Source organism: Tachysurus fulvidraco, chromosome 4, assembly GCF_022655615.1.
Source record: "Tachysurus fulvidraco isolate hzauxx_2018 chromosome 4, HZAU_PFXX_2.0, whole genome shotgun sequence".
In the NCBI taxonomy this organism is placed as follows: domain Eukaryota; kingdom Metazoa; phylum Chordata; class Actinopteri; order Siluriformes; family Bagridae; genus Tachysurus; species Tachysurus fulvidraco.
The window spans coordinates 28774944-28797886 of record NC_062521.1 but is presented as its reverse complement, the minus strand read 5'-3'; the positions used below and the strand labels follow the sequence as shown (position 1 = coordinate 28797886).

Below are 22943 nucleotides of genomic sequence, written 5' to 3'. Positions count from 1 at the left end.
TTTTATAGAATAAATAAATAAATGTTATTTTTATATGTTATTTTATATGTTTTATATGTTATATGTTATTTTTATTTTATGTAAATAAATGTTATTTTTATTTAGTATTGAATGGATTCTTTGCATCAATATTTTGTTTGTGCTACAACTCTGGTAATAAGAATAGTGACATTTCACAGCTTTAGGTTGCCGTCTTTGCGGTTTTCCGCCGATTAACGTTATAAATAAACGCCTCCACAGCTCTGACTGACGTGCACGCTGTGCGCGTGCCTGTGCTTCTCCGTTCAAATAAAGAGACTGAACCGCCCCTGCTGTATACATTCTTAATTTCTTTCCTGTTGCTTCGATTCACTTCTTTTTTTTAATTTTTTTTACTCTACAATTACAAAGATTTTTGTAATCAGCCAAAAATGCGCCAGCATTTATCCTATTTTTAATATGCCATACAGTCTCAGCTTCTAAACCCATTGATTGTTGTTGTTCAGAGGAGATTATCTAATATTCTATAAAAAAAAGGTAAGTACAAAGACTTATTTTTGTGCTTTAAGCTACAAACGTTGAATGATGGATATTTTTTTAAACCAGTTGTAATATTCAGTTCTGCCCAGTAACCAGTATGTAAAGTCAAGATAAGTTTCTGTTTCCTTGCAATCCAGCTCTCAGAATGAGGAAGTGCTTTGAATTGAGATTAAAAACAAACAGGTTCTACAAGGCTGTATATACTGTACTGTATATATTGTATAACGTAGGTTTTTTTCCCCTCTGCTGTTCAATACCTTATCAGGTTAAGAAGTTTTTTATACTTATGAAGTTTATTTTTCTTGGTGGATCCTAGCACCAGATTGTGAAAGAGGAATAGATGTATAAATATAGATATGGGAAGTAGTGTAGGGTTGTAAAATTCCGGGAATTTTCAAGGCTGGAAACTTTCCTTGGGAAATAACGGGAATATATGGGAATTAACGGGAATATATGGAAATAAACTGGGAATTAAAAAAAATATGCAGAGTTGCCTATAACAAGGAACTTAAATGTACTGTAGTTAAAAAAAAATCTTGCAGCATAATTTTGTTTAAAACAACAAGATTTAATGCAATTTAAGTACCCTACCCTGCATTCATCGCTCACTTGCACACAGCGCACTGCTTACTGGAAGGCCATTGAGGCCAAACCCACTGCATGTACTTGCATTCTTCCATAACATGCACAGTAACACTTTATTTTAGCGTCATTTAACTAGTTGCTTATTAGCATGAATATTAATAGAATATTGGCTATTTATTAGTACTTATTAAGCACATATTAATGCCTTATTCTGCATTACCTTATTCTACATTCTTAATTGTACCAAATACCTAAACTTAATAACTACCTTACTAACACTTAATAAGCAGTAAATTAGGAGTGTTACCACATGCACAGATAATTTGATGCCCCCTCACACACTCACTCCCCTGGAAAAAAAAATCCTCTATAAAATGATGTTTATTTCAATTATTAGGTTTATTATGTTTATTAAAAGCATAATACTGTTTATAAAGCTTTTGTGCTACTCAATGAAAGAATCAATTAAAGTTCTACTTACAATTAAATCAGTCAAGACGTCATTTTTAAAATTTGTAGTCTGCTTATGACCAAACAAAATGTTTATTTATGTTTGTATACAATGTAGTTTATATACATTTCCCTATATTAGCAAACAATTCCCATAAATTCCCATAAAGTTTCCAATTTGTAATGTTTCCAAAATTCCCCAGATTAAGTTCCTGTGGAAAGTTTCCGGAAATTTACCGGGAATTTACCGGAAACTTTCCACCGCTTTGCAACCCTAGTGGAATAGTAGCCCAAGTGATCTCAACAAATTGTGTTATCTATAAAATTCACATCCAGGTTGGATTTTATTATTCAATACAGAAATAAGTCTTTAGAACCTTAATTTTAAAGGCTAATAAGTGTATTTAGTGTGTAGTTAATGGTTTTAATGAATATATCTCAGTCTAATTTTTCTTCTTTTTTATTTTTATACCTCGTCAGAAGTCACCATGAGGACACTGGATGAAATATACCAGCTGAAGCAGACTAGGTTCGGCCAGCCTCAGCCAAGACATGGCCTAAAGCTGCTGCACTGGTTTGCTAAAGACTGTCTCACTGTTGATCAGAACAATGCTTTCCACTTGCGTTGTTATCCTGGGAATGGAGATTTTGGGTTCCACCCATTTCAGAACAGGTATGAAAGAAATGGTCAGAAACTTCTGCCTGATGTGACATTCCCTTACTATGAGTTGGGAAATCTGAGCAAAACAGCAGCATCTAACCTGCCTTTTAATGTACGAGAATATTATGAGAGCTACAACAAGATGAGTAACAAGGACCGCATCATAGTCGGAATTAACAACAAGTGGTTTCAAACACTTTTTGTTACTGAGCACATTGATCGGTCAAATTTCAACAAACATGCCACCTACCAAATCAGCAGACGCCTTATTATGATTATCCGGGGTCTGAGCTTAGACGACTTTCTTCGAAGAACCGGGTATTCGACAGTGCAAGCAGACAGTTTTTACACAATTAATGTAAACACACAATCAAACACCTCCAGCAGCACTTCAACACAGTCCACCTACACATCAGCCACCGGGACTTCAAGAAACCAAGACACTCGTGTGATAATTGATGACACTGATGAAAGCATTTTTGATGCGCTGAGTCGCTGCAACTGTACCATACTTTAGAAAAAACGCTGGGACCACATTTGGCTTAAATCTCTCAATATAGCAAATTATCTTTCATCAATAAAATGTGTATAATTATGTTATATGGTTTATTTCATTTTCAGAATAATTGAAATTAATCTGACTTCTTCACTTATGATATACGGTACACCTGTCTGTTCTTAGCTTCTGATGTTCTGTACTTGTTCTGGTTTTCTCCTATCTTAGTTTTAGCTATTATCTAATTATCTAATATCTTGCAGTGTTTGTGGTAAGAGAAGAATTACACTGTGCTGTCATGTATATGTGGTGGTAATAAGAAAGGTTTCTATGCCTCAATTTCATACACACATCATTATAAAAGCTGGCTGTATCCAGCATGGTGTAAACAAAATAAACTGTCTCTTTTATTAAAACTTGGCTCTTGGTCTCTGATTCTTCAGTCAGCTGATGAAACTGCAGTGTTTGATGGTCAACCAGAATGATTGACAACCAATGTTGGTGACTCCTGTGAGGACAGCGATGATCTGTTGACGACCTCGATGACAGGTTGCACTGTCAAAGAACTTGCTAGATGTCACAATGAGTCTGATGCCGATGTTGACAAATCTTGTCAGAGAAAGAGTTCGTCTGTTTTACACAGTCTGGTGATGAGTAATCAGGATGCTGGAGAGTCTTCCTCATCAGTTTTTGGATACCCTGCATTTTCCTGCTAATGACGGTTTGAGAGTGAATATCGTGTCTCACAATGATTATGATAAAGGAATGACACCGTTGATTGGGTGGCCCTTCAGTGCAGTCTGAGACACACAGAGCTGGTTTTGTATTCACAGAAATACTAAACACTGAAGGCTCTTCATCACAATGCTTCTCACAGTAGAATAAGTTGCGTACTAGTTGCGTAGGGCCCCGCAAATTACACAAGGCCCTGCCTCAACCTGCCTCATTTTACAGCGCGTGTTAATGTTTACTGTGTAGATGACAATATGAAGCGGAGCAATCAATCTGGCCATGAAAAGTAAAAAAAGAAACAAAATGAGAGTAAAATGCGAGAACAGCAATTAGGTAAACTTGTGTTCTCTTCACGTTTGTTGTCAGCAAGAGCAAATAACAGTAAAGTTAGGTTGATGTGATTCTGTAATCTCTATATGACTAGATAAATTAACTGTGCAGTGCTGCCAGTGCATCTCTTGGCCTGTCTGTCACACAAAATTGTGTGAACATTTGCATGAATAAATGCCCAAGGGCAACGGTGTTTATTTATTTATTTATTTTGGCTACAGTGTTTATAAACGGCAGGTCGATAACCGCGCCGCGCGTGAACATACGTCCATATGCGCGTGCAATCATGCACGAAATAACTTGCGCGCTTTCAGTCAGCAACATCTGTGTTGGGACCAGTACAAAAAGTAGCGTGATAGCACTCCTAAATGACAATGTTTATAGTCTCTCAATCAAGGTTACAACAACATTAATGCAATATGGAAACCAATGGATTTACATTGGAATGGTTATAATGCCAGGTCAATATGAATGCACATCCCACATCTCTCACAGCTCTCATGCATACTATAAAATACAGTGATACAGTATGGCAAGCCATTTTAGCTTTTATAAATTCACATGATAGGGATTTTTTATATCAAGAATTCGGTTTTCAATATTTAAAATGTAAATATTAAGTGATTTCTAGTAGTAACCATATTTTTGATATCAGGAATTACATTTTACACTAGTAAAAATAATTTCTGATATCTGCTATTGCATATTCACTAGTTGAATGTTGCAAGAGCCAAGTCATATTATAAATAGTATTTTATATTTGAAAATGGATAAAGAGGAATCTGATGGAGGCAGTTTAAGTGGGGCCTAATGCAGCTTATAAAATGAATAATAGTAGTTATCTATAACTTATAGGTGCTATGCTGAAATTTGTTAGAATAGGAGATGCTGTCAAGTGTGAATGTGTGGCAAATGGTTTACTTGGCTCAAGGGTCAGGTAGGAGGGCCCCTTAGCAGAATTTTGCTTAGGGCCCCAGGGAGATGTCCATTAAGTGATCCAGAACACCAAACTGCCAAAGTACTTCAAATTGGTCACATTTGATACAGAGCATCTGTCTAGTTAGTTAAAATGACTGGCTCTCATTGTATCTATGAGACACATCAGACCCTATTCGTACCTATACTTAACAATGTCCACTTACAACTGGATCACCAAAGATGATTAATCATGATTAATCCCAGTTGTGAATGGGGTCATAGGCCCTTAAGATGTTACCTGATTTGGGCAAAGCCTTTTGTGCTTTCAAAAATATCAAATCAATATTTGATGTGATAACCCTTTGGAATCAATTGTTACACTTGCACAAAATCAGGAATTTTGTAGGATCAGAATCAGGTGTATGAAACTAGGACACATTCCTGAGTGGGAGAGCGGAAGGGTTTCCTACTCAATCCGAAAACAAATGTCACTAAGGGACACGTACAGTACGTCAGTATAATTACTTCACTCTGGAATTAAGAATTTTTTATCACGAATGGTGCAATACTAGTAAAGAGATCACATGAGTTGTTCTATGTCTGAATTACAGCAAAGGAGCAGAACTATTGTCCATGCTGGTCCTGTCCCATACAGTACATAGTTCATGTGTGATGGAGAAGACATGTAGATGAGTTGCAGTCCTCAACAAAACCCAAGCACGATTCACTCTATGTGGAAACCCCTGAGAACTACAGGGTATCCTCCTCAGCTGAAACCATCTCCTGTGGAACATGACCTCCCCCAGCCCAATATAACCAACAGAAAGTACTGATTGTTAATAAGGGCTACACATTCCAGGTCTCTAAGGATTCTTCTGCTGCTGGATTAAAGTAGTGCATTTGACACAGTGCCTCAGAACACACACTTCATATTCTATTTTTTTTATAAGAGACTTTTTATTGTATTAACTGTGTCATCTCTTATTAAGTGTTGGGAAAAAGTTGCAAATGTAGCACATGATAACTAAACTTTACTCCTCTCTACATTTGTTTACTTTATTTAAGTCATTACAATTTATTTGTTAATTGTAATGACTTAAATAAAGTCATTACAATTTATTTATTAATTTATAGTTGTTAAGTTATTCAGCACTATGATAAAACACACATTATATTTAATGTATTAAGCTTAGTTTGTGAAACATCAAGATTTTTAATGAACAATAATTTAAATGAACTTTATTTATTAATTTTCCATTGGAAGTTACACAATTTTGCTAAGAGTCCTATGAACAAATAACTGCATACTGCTGGACTAAACTGACAAAGACATCTTCTACAAACACTGCTTCAGTAAAGCCACCTGTACAGTATAATGTCAGCCAGACCGAAGGGTCAATGCTGAGGATTATGAGTATTGTAGTAATATGTGAGTCCTGTAGAGGACGATGCCATTATACACTTTACATCATTTTTATTCCTAACTCTAACACTTACTGTATAGTAAAAATCACAGACACTCAACAATCAGATAAATCAGACTTTAAAGATTAGACCACATTATAGATTAGACCACAGATTCATCACATTTTCACCATTCTAACTGATACTGATGTGAAGTGTAAACAATGAGCTACCAGTGCACTATGTACTGTTTACAGTGGAGAAGGATGACAATGAAGCATTAAGTCATTAATGTATTTTGATAAATGTACTTTTCAATAGGTTGTGTGTGTATGAGTGTGTGCTGAAGGGGGGTGGGTCTGTCTGAGGTTTCCATTTTAAAAAAAAATGCAAACCCATGCAAACATTTTAAAAACATTCACTAATAATAGGTATATTAGCATTGGACATATATGGCAAGCCGTTTTAACATTGACTAACTGACTAATTGATTAACGTTTTAAGATTGACTATCCGGAATTAACATTACAGATATCAACAACATATTTTCAACTAGTTGTAACTGCATTCTGACTAGTCAAAAAGACAGTTAGAGATATCTTTAATTCCATTTTAGCTAGTCACAATGAAAGTTAGAGATATCTGGAATTCAGATTTGAATAGTCAGAAGTGAGTTATGGATATCTGCAATAACGTCACTGAAAACGATATTCAACTCGTCACACATCCTTAATGACAATTGCAGATATCTATAATTGAGTTTTGCCGAGGCAGGATTAAAGTTATAGATATCGCAAATGTCATTTTGACTCGTCAGTGTAGTTGTGCATGACGTTGCTAATACAAGGCTTCCCATTGGATATTCACCCAGCAAACAAATCGTTTGAGCCAGTTTACATGTAGCAGAAGAAATGGCGGTTGCTGTCGTAGATAAAATAATTAGAAAATGCCATGAAATAGAACGCTATTACTATGATTACTATTCAGTCTATAATGAGTTTATCCTGTGGGTTAACAGCAATCACCCCTTATAACAAGCTCCTCCCACCGACAACAAGACCCTCATCCTACTTGCATTGACATAATTACAGACATCTACAACATAACTTTGTCTAGTCAAAACTCTATTTCAAGATATCTGTTATAACATTTTAACTAGGAAGATTGAAAGTTAAAGATATCTCTGATTTGAGATATCTCAAATAAATTATGACTATCCATAATTCCGGTTAGAGATATCTACAATTGAATTCTGACGAGTCACAATTTCAGTTCAAGATATCTATAATCTAGTTTTCACTAGATAAAACTGAATTTAAGATATCTCAAAAAGACATTATAGATATCTTTAATTGAGGAGAGATGAGGATATCTGGAACTGGAACTGTGACTAGTCAGAATTAAATTGTAGATATCTCTAACTATAATTATGGATAGTCATAACGTTGTTGTAGATATCCACATTTCACTTCGCGGATATCTACAACTAAATTAAAGATATCTGTAAAGGGAAACTCCATAGACATGAATGGGAAAAGTGACGTCATTCGTCATAGGAATAATGAAGTTGTGGATATCTGAAAAGACAGTTGTGGATAGGAGGAATGCTATTGTGGATATCTGAAATTTTCATTTTGAATAGGCAGAACTGAAATACAGATATCTATAATACATATCCAGACTAGCCATTAAATGTTAAAACGGCTTGCCATAGACATATAATGCTAAGTTTGATGTTTGTTAATAACATTACCCAGAGACGGCTCATTTGTTATTCAGAGCTGTGTAGACACACCGATGGTTGAGCTTGTCATGTTGCCCGTATTCAGCGTGTTTCATAACAAAACATCAGGTCATCAGGTCACCATGAATAAAGAGGGGGTAATTAATGTTATGTTCAACTGTTGTGATGGAGAATGTAGGCTATGTTTGTAGGCTTATAAATCACTTAGTATTTCTAGCAGGTATGAGTGAAATAATCATAAATGATATTACAGATTATTGTGATCAACAATAAAAAAATGTTAGTTTTGGTTAATTATGTCTGATACATGATTTTAGATCCTCAAATGTGAAATCACACTACAATAAAAACAATAAAATGGAGCTGGTATTAATATTTGGTCAACTGCTGGTTCACGTGATGTGGTGAAATAGAGCTTTCTGTCTTCCTAATTAACCCCAAATTGGATAGTTTCTTGTTCACCAACAGTAAATTACCTCATATGAGTCAAATCATTTCTATACTACTGAACTTACAACAATAAAAAATACAACATATAATAAATAGAATTGATGATAAAAAGATAATCACATCATAAAATGCATTTATAGCCTGTTATTAAGTGTCAGTTTGTGAGGTGTAAAATGCATATGGCCAGTGAAAAAAATCCCAGTGAGTTTGTTTCCAGAACATTCTGGTTACAACAGATTCACAGAAGTAAATACGTACATATGTACAGTGCCATACTCATTAAGAAATACCAAAGAGGATCCCCAGAAAATATTATATACAAATTTAGCTGTGAAACAGAACATTTGTTCCAAGAACATGCAGAAAATAAAACATATCTTGTGTTACGTTGCCGGATCATGAGACAATCAGTATTTCCCTTCTATTTTACAAAAATATAAAACATACCTGAATTTGAGTTAGCATAGAATTAATACATGTGTTAGTTCATATAATAACAATCTGTTTGATTTGGGTGAGGTGACATAGCACTTACGAGTCATATAAAGCTACCTAGGAAGAAAAAAATTTACAGCGGCTATAATGTAATGTAATAAATATAAAAATAAAAGTGCAAGTGTAAGTAAAAGACGTGGTATTTATAATGTGTAAAGTGTTTAAGACATAGTAGTAGTGTGTAGGAAGGTTTCTATCAATACAGGAAAAAAAATATGGTTTTAAAATGTTGAAAATAATTAAATATAATTTTTTTTATTTATTTAGATCCAGTGTGGGGACAATTACATCTTTGGAACAGCTGAAAGAAACAGGTTTTGAACGGCGTCCAAGACAACATGGTCTCTGGCTGTTGGATTGGTTTATAGTGTACAGTTGCTTCAAGGACAGAGAACATTACTTACAGTTTAACCCTGAGAAGGGTGAATTTGGATCACAGAGATTTCACAACTGTACAGAGAGTGATGGTTCTAAACTTCTTCCTGATGACGGCCTCCAGTATTACGAGGTGGGCAATTTAAACAGAGAAGGAGCACACGAACTCCCTAAGTACGTACGGAAAAATTATGACCCTACTGTCAAAGACAGTAACACAAACCGAATCATATTTAGTCTTAAGAAGAATGGCTGCATTGGTAAGGTTTATATTACTGAGCACAGTGACGAGACACACTTCAACCCAGATGCCACCTACTGCATTGACATCGACCTCCTCAAGACTATCAAGTCTCATTTTGATAGAAATAGTTGGAGTGGAATAACTACCATACCATGTGCATCAGGTTATCCTTATGTGACAACCTTATCCAGTTCAATAAAGAAACAAAGTGAAATTACTGCAGCAAAAAGAGAAAAACGAAATAGAAGACGACAAAGACGGAAAGCAAGGAAGGTATGGAAAATAAACTAGAAATGGGGAAACTGTTGAATAAAATATAGAAATTAAATGTATCTGATTGATTTGTGAAGAAGAAGAAATCCAGAAGGAAGTTGATTCAACAAAAAGAGGAACAGACACAGTACCTAGACAGTTGGATAAAGACCCATTTTGCTGATTATAGAATTCTTATGTTTTCTTTTCCATTTTATAGAATGATTAGTTTTTTTTACCTTTTAATAAACTTATGTAAATCTTTTGTATGCTCAAGAAATGATATAATGTTCAGTAGCATGTATACACTTTAAGGTTTATGTTACTGAGCACAGTGACGAGACACGCTTCAACCCAGATGCTACCTTCTGCATTAACATCGACCTCCTCAAGACTATCAAGTCTCTTGAAGTTGGGAGCTTTGTCTCACAAATGATGAGTTGAAAAATATAACATTCACAATATGCCTCAAAAGATCGTATCGCCCTAGTGTTACGGATTCGCCAGGTTCCACACTCACTCTTTCTGACTGCTAATTACCGTCACCTGTTCCCAATCACCTGCTTACAGTATTTAAGAAGTTGTTGTGAGCCAGTGGCATGCACGGGATGTTATCAGACACTGGCATGTACGGGATGGAGTTGCAGGACTCTACCTATGCCCTGATACTGGTTCTCTTAATACTGTTTCTCAGCAAATAAATAATAATAAATATAAAGGTACACCACAACCAATTATTAACTTATCCGTCAGTAGAAAGATGGACATAAATAATACAAAGAGAAGGAGAAATAGGATAAGAAAAGTGAAGCGTAAGGTGAATAAACAAAGGAAAATTGATGTAAAAATACAAAAGGTCGAAGAATTGGTTAAAGAGTTGAAAGATTTGAATGTGAGTGTTTAGAAGAAGACAATGAGGGATCAGACGCTGTACCTAGACAGCTGTAAGAAGATTCCAAAAGAAAAGAAGATTATAATGCATTATGTGTTATTATGTTTTATTTTCCAAATGTTCAAGAGCATTCTGAAATGCTTTTCTTTTCTTATAATCATGTATTCTCATGTAATAGAGTTGATTAGATTAATATTGTTTATTTTACTGTTAACTTAGATGAAAAGCTGTTTCTTGTAGTGAAAGCTTATGAAGCCTACTGTGTATTCACTGGGAGTAATCTGCACATGTAGTGTTTCAAGGCATGTGTTGAAGTGAAGTCTACTGTGTATTAGCTGAGAGTAATCTGTACGCAAAGTGTTTTATAGCCTGCTGTCGAATTCGACGGCGAGAGAAAGCTTCAGTCCTATATAATCACAGCCTGAGAAGTTGCAGGAAGTTAACTGCAACCATATGACCATATATAGGTGTTAACCTTGAGAATAGAGGAAAAAAGACATTAGTAGCGCACAGTGGCGGCAAGATTACTTTTACTTATTCTAATACTGTTTGATTATTTGAAGGAGAATTTCATTTGTACTTTTCTTTTTATTTTACATATATCACACACACCTATTTGTATTACACTGCTTTTAATAAAAACAAGGCCTCCCATTGTGAGGACCCTTGAAAAGACAGAAAAGTCTGACTCCTTCATTTAAAGATTCAAACAATAGATTAGGTATAAGAACTTGAAGAGGATCCTTTGTTAGAAGATCGAGGGGAACTCGAAGGACACCTGCGTTCAAGGTAAGACCAACTTTGATAGTTGATCTTGTGTTTTCAAAACTATCCTGTGCAAACTTGGACACATTCCTTAGTGGGAGAGCGGAAGGGTTTCCTACCAATCCGAAAACATCTGTCACTAAGGGACACGTACGTCAGTATTAATTATTTCAATTTCTTTGTCTCTTTTAGCTCTCGTCATCTTTGTTGTCTCTGTCCTGTCATCTGGCAAGCTCAGGAAAGTCTCGTCTGCTATCTGTGACTGTCATTTGTGTTTGTGTGCTGGAGTTGCGTCTCGCACCTGCACCATTATCTGCATCTACTGAAGACCTTTTTTGACAGTGTGGTGGCCTCAGCCATATTCTATGGTGTGGTCTGCTGGTGCAGCAGCATCTCTACTGCAGAAAGGAAGAGACTGGACAAGTAGTCATGAAGGCCAGCTGAGTCCTGGGGATTCCTCTGGACACTGTACAGGAGAAAGGAGGATGGTAGCAAAACTGTCATCATTGCTGGAGAACGACTCTCACCCCCTGTATGAAACGGTTTCATCCCTGACCAGCTCCTTCACTGTCAGACTGTTACATCCTAAGTGTCTGAAGGAGCGATACAGACGCTCTTTTCTCCCTGCTGCTATTAGACTTTACAACCAAAGCTGCTCCCAGTGATCCAGTCACCATAATACACACTGTTATTACAGTTTAACTGCATTAATAACAGTAACAAAGTATTTAAACAACATGTGCAATAGCAGAAGCTTTGGAAAACATGCAATATTACCTGTGTGCAGTATGTCTGTTAGTGTAACTACTTAATCATGGTCTCTTTTTTCCTCTCTGTCTTTTATTTCATTCTATTTGCTGCTGTAATAGAGAAATGTCCCCATTGTGGGACGAATAAAGGTTGATCTTATCTTATCTTATCTTGTCTTACTCCATTGTCCTCTCCCTCTGTCTACCATGATTTTGTTTTATTTCTTTTTATAATACCTTCCAAACCACCTCTAATTTTTCTTAAGTAATAAATGCTTCCTCACTTTCCTTCCAAATTCAAATATTTTGCTCCATTGGAAATTTCCCAATCATTTGTAATGGGCAACAAATGGTGTCACAAATAAATTACAGTTCTGTGCACTAAAAAAGCAGACGTCACTTCCCTGTCTCCATCAAAAACTATCTAATCAGGTTTAATCAGGCCATCTCTGGACGTGTGTCCCCACAAATTTCAGACTGAAAACAATATACGTCCTTTAAAAAAGCCCACCCTATTTTTTAATGTTTCCCTGATGCTCATCCATTTGACACCGATTAACCCTCTGCTCTGCAAACTGGAACCTACCAATGTGCTGCTCCAGGGGACCCGTTAGTCCTCCCAGCTGGGGGCTTCAAGCTTCTGGATCCCCTCCAAACTGAAGCAGCTGTGTCATCTTTGCAACCTTTATCCAGAAACCTACATGTTCACAACTGGACTGGTGCCGCCACCATAGCTGCTGCACACAGAGAGCCATTAGTCCCTTACGTTCAAGATTACCATGACCTCCAAGTGACCTACTGTACAGTAAGGCCAAAACCAGCACCCTTCCAACCCCCACTCTCTGATTGTGACATAGTGCAGCCCTGAATATCTTGCAATGTCTTAATCTCTTCCCTTGAAGCCCCCAGCTGGGAGGACTAACGGGTCCCCTGGAGCAGAGCAGAGGGTTAATCAGTCATCCTGTCATCCTTTCCATTTGTGTGTGTTCTTTAGGTTGTTGTGTGGGTCTATATTAGCATTTTCCTGTAGCTATGCATAATAAAATTTTATCTATATTCAAAGTAGTGCTATTATTTTGTTTATAATATTTAAGCTTGCTGACATTGTAACCTGTCTAGAAAATATTATTGCCATCATTATAAAATTTTACTTTCAAAGAAAATGAGAGTAATAACTTAGTTATAAGAGTAATAACTAACAAATTAACAATAAGTAACAATGGCAAGAGCCCCAAATATTCAGTACGCAAACAAGTTAAAAAAACCAATTTAATTCTAATAACATCTACCTTTACACACACACACACACAGTATATACAGTATCTGACAGAAGTGAGTACACTCCTAACATTTTTGTAAATATTTTATTATATCTTTTCATGTGACCCTGAAGAAATGACACTGTACTACAATGTAAAGTAGTGAGTGTACAACTTGTATAACAGTGTAAATTTGCTGTCCCCTCAAAATAACTTAACATACAGCCATTAATGTCTAAACCGCTGGCCATAAAAATGAGTACACCCCTAAGTGAAAGTGTAAAATTGGGCCAAAGTGTTAATATTTTGTGTGGCCACCATTATTTTCCAGCACTGCCTCAACCTTCTTGGGCATGGAGTTCACCAGGGCGTCACAGGTTGCCACTGGAGTCCTCTTTCACTCCTCCATGATGACATCACAGATTGGAGCTGCTAATGATCATCACTTTCACATGTATGTTAAAACACACTCATTAACTGAGACAGAAACAGCTGTGTAGGAGCTTAAATGTGTGTGAGGAACAGGCAAAGTTCAATTCAATTCAATTCAAGTTTATTTGTATAGCGCTTTTTACAATTAACATTGTCTCAAAGCAGCTTTACAGAGTCTACAACTAGCAACAAGACCAAAGGTAGTTCTACTGTATCAGCGTGGTCTCTTCCAGAGCAACCCCAAATGTGACTTTGAGACATTAAGCATGCAAGTTTACACATAAATCAAAACTATGACTTCAGTTAAAATATTTCCATGAGATTTCGGTTAAAATATATTTACATTGATAAACATTTTTTAAAGATGTTTTTAATCTTGTTCACTGTTAATTAATGAAATGGGAAAAAGTTCAAATTGTATTTATATGGAATAATCAGAGTTTAATGAAAGATAATCTTTCATTTTCTTTCATTCCTTTTCTTTTAAAATCCTTAGTTGAAGTGAGTTTAAATAAGAGTTACAATTATCTTGACACCACTATGCTATGAAGTGTGATGATTGAGCTTATTTATATTAAATCCAGAATATTGCTTTAAATATACAATGAGATTTTCTATTAAGGGGCTGAAAAACCTGATATTTTTTGTCTTTTTTAATAAACTATATCAATATTTATAATGTTAATTCTAAAACATTTACATCTCTATATTTTTAAAATAGTAGATTACATCTTACTGTTAAATGTACAGCATTTTCACTGTAAATCTGTTACTAGCATGGTAGATTAGCTAGAGTCAGTAAGTTAGGTAGATCCACTCAGGTGCACATAGAGCTGGTTATAACAGTTTCTTCTCCTTTAGCAAACTTTTGCTTATCTATAAACATTTATTTCTTCTGTTTGTGATCCCTTGCAGTAAGAACTAATATGTGAAATCTGTAATGGTTCATGTCTACAGCAGGTGGAAGCACACTACATGGAATAAACTATCTGACTCGACTGCTGTTTAAAACTCCTCCCATTACTTTAAATCTAGAACACCCCAAATCGCACCCTCTTCTGCTTCTGATATCAACCATTTCCCAGAATCCTCAGCGAGCACCCAGCACTTCCTCAATTGACCTCACCTCCAGCCGATAAATGTAAACTACATCAGACCCACAACTCACTAACTCACATCTGTTGGTAAGCTCAGCCAATCCAATGATTAGCATGTTTCTGACAGTGTGAGGAAAGCAAGGACCCTGAGGAGACTAACAGAGATGTGGGGCATCATCATCATCCATTAAGAAGGACCAGGAGCATCTTACTGTTATTGCACCTTAAAATATGCTTTCAGTCGTTTAAACAGAATGTCATTAAAAAGTCCTGACATGTTGAATATTTATAATTAAAGGCAAGCTCGTACACAATTCAAAAAGAAAAAGCGAGGTGAAAACGAAGCGATTTCACTTTATAGTATTTATTAAAAAGGTTTTATATTGCATTAGATTTCAAATATCTGCAGGTTTTACTGCAGCCTCAGAAGTATGCTGTTTGTACAGCTGATGAAGGAAAACCTGTTTCACACGGTGACGTTTGTAACTTTTACACCGGAAACTAAATCCATATTTGAAAGAGGAAAGGTTGCAGCAGATTTTCAGCAGATTTTCAGCAGGATGAGACTGAAAGCTTTGCAGTGTTTCTGCTTTTAGCTTTAAGGACACTGCAGTGATTGGAAGCTGTATAGTTCTCATGTCTTTAGAGTTTTACTTTAGAAATTAAGTTTATCATGTTGCCTTAAAAACATCTGGCAACCCTACAAGCTAGCGAACTGAACGAGGACATGAGTATGAGAGTTACAGGGACTTATTAGTTGTGTATGTAACAAGTAAACAGCATGAACTTAACAAAACTAAAACAAGAACCACAAATAAAAATTAAGTGAAAATAGTTGCTACTAGTAAAGAGATCAGATGAGTTGTTCTATGTCCGAATTACAGCAAAGGAGCAGAATGGAGCCCAACTATTGTCCATGCTGGTCCTGTCCCATACATAGTTCATGTGTGATGGAGAAGACATGTAGATGAGTTGCAGTCCTCAACAAAACCCAAGCACGATTCACTCCATGTGGAAACCCCTGAGTACTACAGGATATCCTCCTCAGCTGAACCCATCTCGTGTGGAACATGACATCCCCAAGCCCCAGCCCAATATAACCAACAGAACCTACTGATTGTTAATAAGGGCTACACATTCCAGGTCTCATAGGATTCTTCTGCTGCTGGATTAAAGTGCATTTGATACAGTGCCTCAGAACACACTCTTCATATTCTATTTTTTTATAAGAGACTTTTTATTGTATTAACTGTGTCATCTCTTATTAAGTGTTGGGAAAAAGTTGCAAATGTAGCACATGATAACTAAACTTTACTCCTGTCTACATTTGTTAACTTTATTTAAGTCATTACAATTTATTTATTAATTTATAGTTGTTAAGTTATTTAGCACTATGATAAAACAACATATTTTAGCATGATTATATTTAATGTATTTAGCTTAATTTGTGAAACATCAAGATTTTTAATGAATATAATTTTAAATGAACTTTATTTATTAATTTTCCATTGGAAGTTACACAATTTTGCTAAGAGTCCTATGAACAAATAACTGCATACAGCTGGACTAAACTGACACAGACATCTTCTACAAATACTGCTTCAGTAAAGCCACCTGTACAGTATAATGTCAGCCAGACCGAAGGGTCAATGCTGAGGATTATGGGTATTGTAGTAATATGTGAGTGGAGTCCTGTAGAGGATGATGCTATTATACACTTTACATAATTTTTATTCCTAACTCTTACACTTACTTTATAGTAAAAATCTACAGACACTCAACAATCAGATCAATCAGACTTTATAGATTAGAGCACATTATAGATTAGACCACAGATTCATCACATTTTCACCATTCTAACTGATACTGATGTGAAGTGTAAACAATGAGCTACCAGTGCACTATGTACTGTTTACAGTGGAGAAGGATGACAATGAAGCATTAAGTCATTAATGTATTTTGATAAATGTACTTTTCAATAGGTTGTGTGTGTATGAGTGTGTGCTGAAGGGGGATGGGTCTGTCTGAGGTTTCCATTTAAAAAAAATGCAAACCCATGCAAATGTTTTAAAAACACTAGACTCCACACTGACTGTGATCTTATTGAGTATGTTGGAGTTAATCAGCTCTGTTCTACGTTCATCATTATCACACAGAATAAACCAAATTTTAAAGGAAATACTTTTTTAAATGGTTCCTTTTTTTGATGATAAACTGCCCTCAAGGCACTCATCACCTTTTTGAATTTAGGGTTTACTGGACTTGCTACTAAGATGGACAAAGCTCAGACATCCAGCTACTTCCTGCTCAGTGGAAGTGTTGTACAGCTCTACACAATGGTAACTATAAATTTTAGTACTTACTTATTCCTCATTGCCCCAGTACTCATTTATAGTGACAGATATTAGTAATAAATAGTTATGTAATAATGTAGATTGGTCAAGCTGTTTGAAAACAAGAGAAAAATCTTGAGTAAGAACAAATAACATCAATTGGGTGACAAACTGGTTTGTTTTTTATTTATTAATTTTTAAAATGTGATTATCTTACAAAATACAGCGATAATTCGTGTTTAGTGTCGTAAGCAAAATTTTAGTGACGTAACGTAATGTATGCGGCGCACAACGTAACCCGGAAGAGCATATTGACTCGTTTACACGGCAATCGGCAATCTTCTTAAACTTGAAATAATACAGACAAAATGCGGAGTAAAGAACAGAGGTGAGATTACTAATAAAACAATTCATTTGAATAAAATAGTTTTAAGGTCTGCTAAAACTCGGAAGCTGTGATATTAGAGTACCGGAACATTCAGAAGCCGTCAAAAGCTAATGCTAGCTAAGCTAGGTAGTTCACATGCTCCTCACCACTTTACCGCACTATAAATTATGAATATATAACGATAGTTGTAGAAGTAGGATAACAGGGTACAGCACAGACAGAAATACTGAGACGGCTCATTTGTTTTTCACAGCGGTGCATGCATGGCAATGGTTTAGCAAGACATGTTGTGTTGCAGTCGGCAGTTCAGTGCACAAATAACAAACTAACTAACTAACAAACGAATGGATGGATGAATGAATGAATGAATGAATGAATGAATGATATGATATGATCAATCAATCAACCCATCAGTCAATCAATCCATCCATATATTTATTCATTTATCTATTTTTTGTGGAATGCTGTAATGCACTACTGACAAATATTTAAAACAAATGCAAACACAAAAATCAATACTCAATATTTTATAAAAAAATGAAGTGTGGCATATAATACAATGTGTGAAGGAATTTTTCTGTCAATACAGGAAAAAATGTTTGTTTTCCCTTACATTTCAGTTTTGTAATAAATATACACAATGGTTGTTTTATTTAGACCCAGTGTACAGACCCTGAAAACTACGGCTGAGCTGAAAGCATCTGGATTTGGTCAGCGTCCGCTACAACATGGTCTCAGGCTGTTGGGATGGTTTCTCCTGGAGAGTGTTTTCAAGGGGTCTGAACATTACTTGTTATTTAGCCCAAAACAGGGTGAATTTGGTTCACGGAAATTTCATAACCGTACAGAGAGTGATGGTTCTAAACTTCTTCCTGATGACGGCCTCCAGTATTATGAGGTGGGTAATTTAAACGAAGAAGGAGCACACGAACTCCCTGTGTATGTACAGAAAAATTATGACCCTTCAGTCAAAGACAGTAACACAAACCGAATCATATTTAGTCTTAAGAAGAATGGCTGCATTGGTAGGGTCTATATTTCTGAGCACAGTGACGAGACACGATTCAACCCAGATGCCACCTACTGCATTGTCATCGACCTCCTCAAGACTATCAAGTCTCTTGTTGATAGAAATATTTGGAGTGGAATAACTACCATACCACATGCATCTGGTTATTGTTATGTGAGAACCTCATTCAATTCAAAAAAGAAACAAAGTGAAATTACTGCAGCAAAAAGAGAAGAACGAAGTAGAAGACGACAAAGACGGAAAGCAAGGAAGGAGGAAGCTATGGAAAATAAACTAGAAATGGGGAAACTGTTGAATAAAATATAGAAATTAAATGTATCTGATTGAATTGTGAAGAAGAAATCCAGAAGGAAGCTGATTCAACAAAAGGAGATACAGACACTATACCTAGACAGTTGGATAAAGACCCATTTTGCTGATTATAGAATTGTTATAAGTTTTCTTTTCCATTTTATAGAATGTGTTGTGAGCCAGCGGCATGCAAGAGATGTTATCAGACACGGGCATGTACTGGATGGAGTTACAGGACTCTACATACCTGATACTGTTTTTTTTAATACTGGTTCTCAGCAAATAAATAATAATAAATATCAAGGTACACTACGACCAATTATTAACATATACGTCAGACAGACGGACATAAATAATACAAAGAGAAGGAGAAATAGGGAAAGAAAAGCTAAACGTAAGAGGAAGAAACAAAGAAAGATTGATATAAAAATCCAAAAGGTTGAAGAATTGGTTGAAGAGTTGAAAGATTTGAATATGAGTGTTTAAAAGAAGACACCGAGGGATCAGACGCTGTACCTAGACAGCTGGAGAAGATTCCAAAAGAAAAAAGAAGACTATAATGCATTATGTGTTATTATGTTTTATTTTCAGAATTTTCAAGAAAAATTCTGAAATGCTTTTCTTTTACTTATAATCATGTATCCTCATGTAATAGAGTTGATTAGATTAATAAGCCTACTGTGTATTACTGAGAGTATCTGCACACAAGTGTTTCAAGGCCTGCTGTTAAAGGTAAAGCCTTCTGTATATTCGCGGGGAGTATATATAGAACATATTCACAGCCTGAGAAGTTGCAGGAAGTATGGCCATATATAGAAGTGTTAACCGTGATGTTAGAAAAGAAAAGACATAAGCAGCGCACACAGAGTCGGCTGGTGAGATATGTTTGGGAAACCAAGAAGTATTTATGAAATAAGATGGTAGCTGTCTAAAAGGCACAAAGCCAACCAAACCTGACAGCCAAATCTATCTGGCCACAGTAAAAAAGTATAAAAGCCTGCCTTGAATCACATTGAGTGTGCATTCTATTGTAAGCAGCCTTAGTGCATGTTATACTTTAGGTGCATCATAGAACAAACGCAAGTTTACACTTGGATAGTGTTTCTTGGTTTGTTATAATCTTTGTTATAATCTTTTATTTGAAGGAAGTTTTTATTTGTAATCTTTTTCTTTTTCTTTTACATATATTACACACACCTATTTGTATTACACTACTTTTAATAAAAACAAGGCCTCCCATTGTGAGGATCCTGAAAAGACAAAAAGGTCTAAGTCTGCCTCCTTCATTTAAAGATTCAAACAATAGTTTAAGTAGAAGACCTTGGAGAGGAGCCTTTTTTAGAAGACCGAGGGGACTTCGAAGGACACCTGTGTTCAAGGTAAGACCAACTTTTAATAGTTGATCTTGTGTTTCCAACACGACCCCGTGCAAATTAAGATACACTCCTTAATGGGGGCGCATAAGGTTTCCTACGCAATCCGAAAACATGTGTCACTTAGGGGCAAGTATGTCAGTATAATTACTTCATGGTGGCCCGTACGGGGAACTGTTGGAAAGATTAATACATAGAGTGTCTATGGTATTAATGTGAGTTTCAACTTATCTACAAGGTATCTGTGCAAGGAACTATAAAGTATCTGATACAAGAGATAGTTGAAAAACTTCCATCCCATAGAAATGAGCAATCCACTTGTGATATATTGGGTGTCAAAACTACCCCCTGGCCCTCACCAGCAGAGTGGGGCAGAATCGGTAGTGACATCAGGAGGAGAAATGTACGCATTAACTCCTCAGAGTATCAGAGATTTGTGTAAATCTCTGGGAAGGGACGTTACCGTAAGAGTGGACGATAACATGCCAGCCCGCACAGAACATCCAGGCTCAGCCTGGATAAGAAATATGGCCCAAAGATCAAACTCAGAAGCTGTAACTTTTACCACCGCCTTAGAACATATCCATTCTCAGGCAGGATTAGTATATTTACTAATCAAACTACACAACGTAGAAGTATCAGTTTTGATGAAGACAGAGGAGTGTAGAAAGAGGGGGAGTAAGATGGAGACACCAGAGAGGGTAGCTGAAAATAAGAGCCCATATCACATAGAGAACTGTGTGTTCTGCAAAAGTCACACAACTAAGGTGATTGGGAGTAGTGTGAAAGCAGTGAGATTTAAGGCCCACTGGGAAGATGATGATAAAGGAGTTGGTGATTGTGCCATTTCAAAGTTAACATCCTGTGGGGGATGTAGGGTGATGTACCCTAAGTTTTTATAGAAATGGAGGAAATAATTCCTTGTTTCTGTCTGAAGTGTATTAAGTGCAAAGATTATTATGGCTCAAAGAGCTGTGGATGTGAATGCTCATGGGATGGAAGAAGTTTAGAGTCATGTGCAATTTGTGTGAAATTGCGTGACTGTGGATGGCTAAGGCAGAGAAGCTTTAGGCCAATGTTTTCAGTGAAGAAAACTGAAGGATGTCTAGGGCTGATCACCCAAACAGACATCAAATGATCCCTAGCTATGACAGCGGGTGACTTATTAAGCCAAGAGTGGCAGGGGACTCAGGGGTTAAACAAAATGGCTATAATCCCCTGATCCCATATAAAGACCAGGAAAGAATGGAACAGAGGCTTCACAAATTTTCATTACTGCCAACAGGATGGCCCAGAAGAAGGACTATAAAGGAAAAACAAGAAATGCTAACATCCATGATTAACTATAATCACTGGATGAGACAGGCAGTTGGCACCACAATTCTTCCGGAAGGCTTTAAGAGGCGAAGGGAGAAGGGAGAAATGACAGGTTTGGTGTGCAACAGGGCCTGATGTTTGGGAGAAACTCCTATTAACTGACCTGATGGTGCAGTTGATAAGAGAAGGAGAGTCACAGAATAGTGAGGGGGAAAAAATCCCTTGGAGGATATTGGAAACAATAAATTATGGTCCTCAGTCAGGGGTAAAACCAGAAAAAAAACAGGCTCAATTCAATGGGGATGGAAACAGTTATTTTGTTGAAGAGTATCTGTTTTAATATTATTCCCAGCAGCCGACAAGATGGGAGACATCAGCCTTCCCAGGAGGAGAAGGAGAACTCAGGGATAATTCAGGTAATGGTAAAAAAGGTCAATTGGTCCAACAGTTTTAGGACTGTATAGGACAATTGAAGGAGTGACTGCAGACATAGCAGTAGTCGGGGAGAAAATGTCCCTAATTCAAGGAGCAGCAGAAGGAAATGCTCAGAATGTAACCCTTACGAAAGAGGGAAGAGTGAAGAGATGGTTGAATAAAATAGGAAAACAGTTGAATAAAGAAAATGCTTAATCTGTGTTATAGAATAAAGAAAAAGAAGGAGCACCAGTGCTGTGCATCTAGCATAGGACTGATATCCTTTATAACCCTGTTTTTATTATCAATAACCATATTAATTATAGGAATAAAGGAAGAAGTGACTGTGACTCCTCAGCTATTTCAACCATGTAATAGAACAATTGAAGAGATTGATCCCAAATGTCCTGATCAAATGGGAGACATTTCGGCTCAACAAATAATGACAGCTCTGGCAGCACATGTCATAAACCCTTTGCGTGAAGAAATAATGAATTGCAGTAATAAAAATATTAAGGGCAGTATATGTTATAGTTAACCTGTTTAAGACAATGGTTGGACCTAGTAATCTGACAATAAAACAACTACAGGAAATACAAATAGTGGAAAAAGACAATGTAACTAAATGGAAATTGTATTGGAAAATATATGCAAGAGAATTAATAAATGTAACTAACAGTTTTACTGTTATAAAGATGTATGGAGCAACTATAGGAACAATTTCTCGTAGAGTAAAAAAAATCAGTGTAGTTGGTCACCCAAATCTGTTGAAAGAGTTATTACATTGCTAAGAGGCCCAACTGACCCCCAGGTCAAATTAGGAAAGGAAGAATCTACAAAGACACGTATACTGCAAGATAAGGCTAGTAATAAAGCAGGGAACCTTAATCATACCAACCCAGTGGGGATGGAAGGGGCAAATTTTTTAATATTAACTTTGCACCCGAA

The 22943-nt window shown here is 36.3% G+C and overlaps 2 protein-coding genes across 10 annotated transcripts in view; one reads left to right on the top strand and one right to left on the bottom strand.

Moving 5' to 3' along the window:
* The window catches only part of wdr17 (WD repeat domain 17), a 261853-nt gene that overhangs the window by 90255 nt on the left and 148655 nt on the right, over positions 1–22943 (bottom strand). The gene's annotated exons all lie outside the window — the stretch shown is intronic.
* LOC113642537 lies at positions 238–3127 on the top strand. 2 transcript variants are annotated; one of them, XM_027146098.2, is made up of 2 exons: positions 238–515; positions 2032–3127. In XM_027146098.2, exon 2 carries the CDS (start codon positions 2043–2045, stop codon positions 2730–2732), a length of 690 nt encoding a protein of 229 aa, XP_027001899.1. In that variant the 5' UTR covers positions 238–515; positions 2032–2042; the 3' UTR covers positions 2733–3127. The 2 variants fall into 2 exon arrangements, with proteins under 2 accessions (XP_027001899.1, XP_027001898.1); XM_027146097.2 differs by having other exon boundaries at positions 239–516; positions 2035–3127.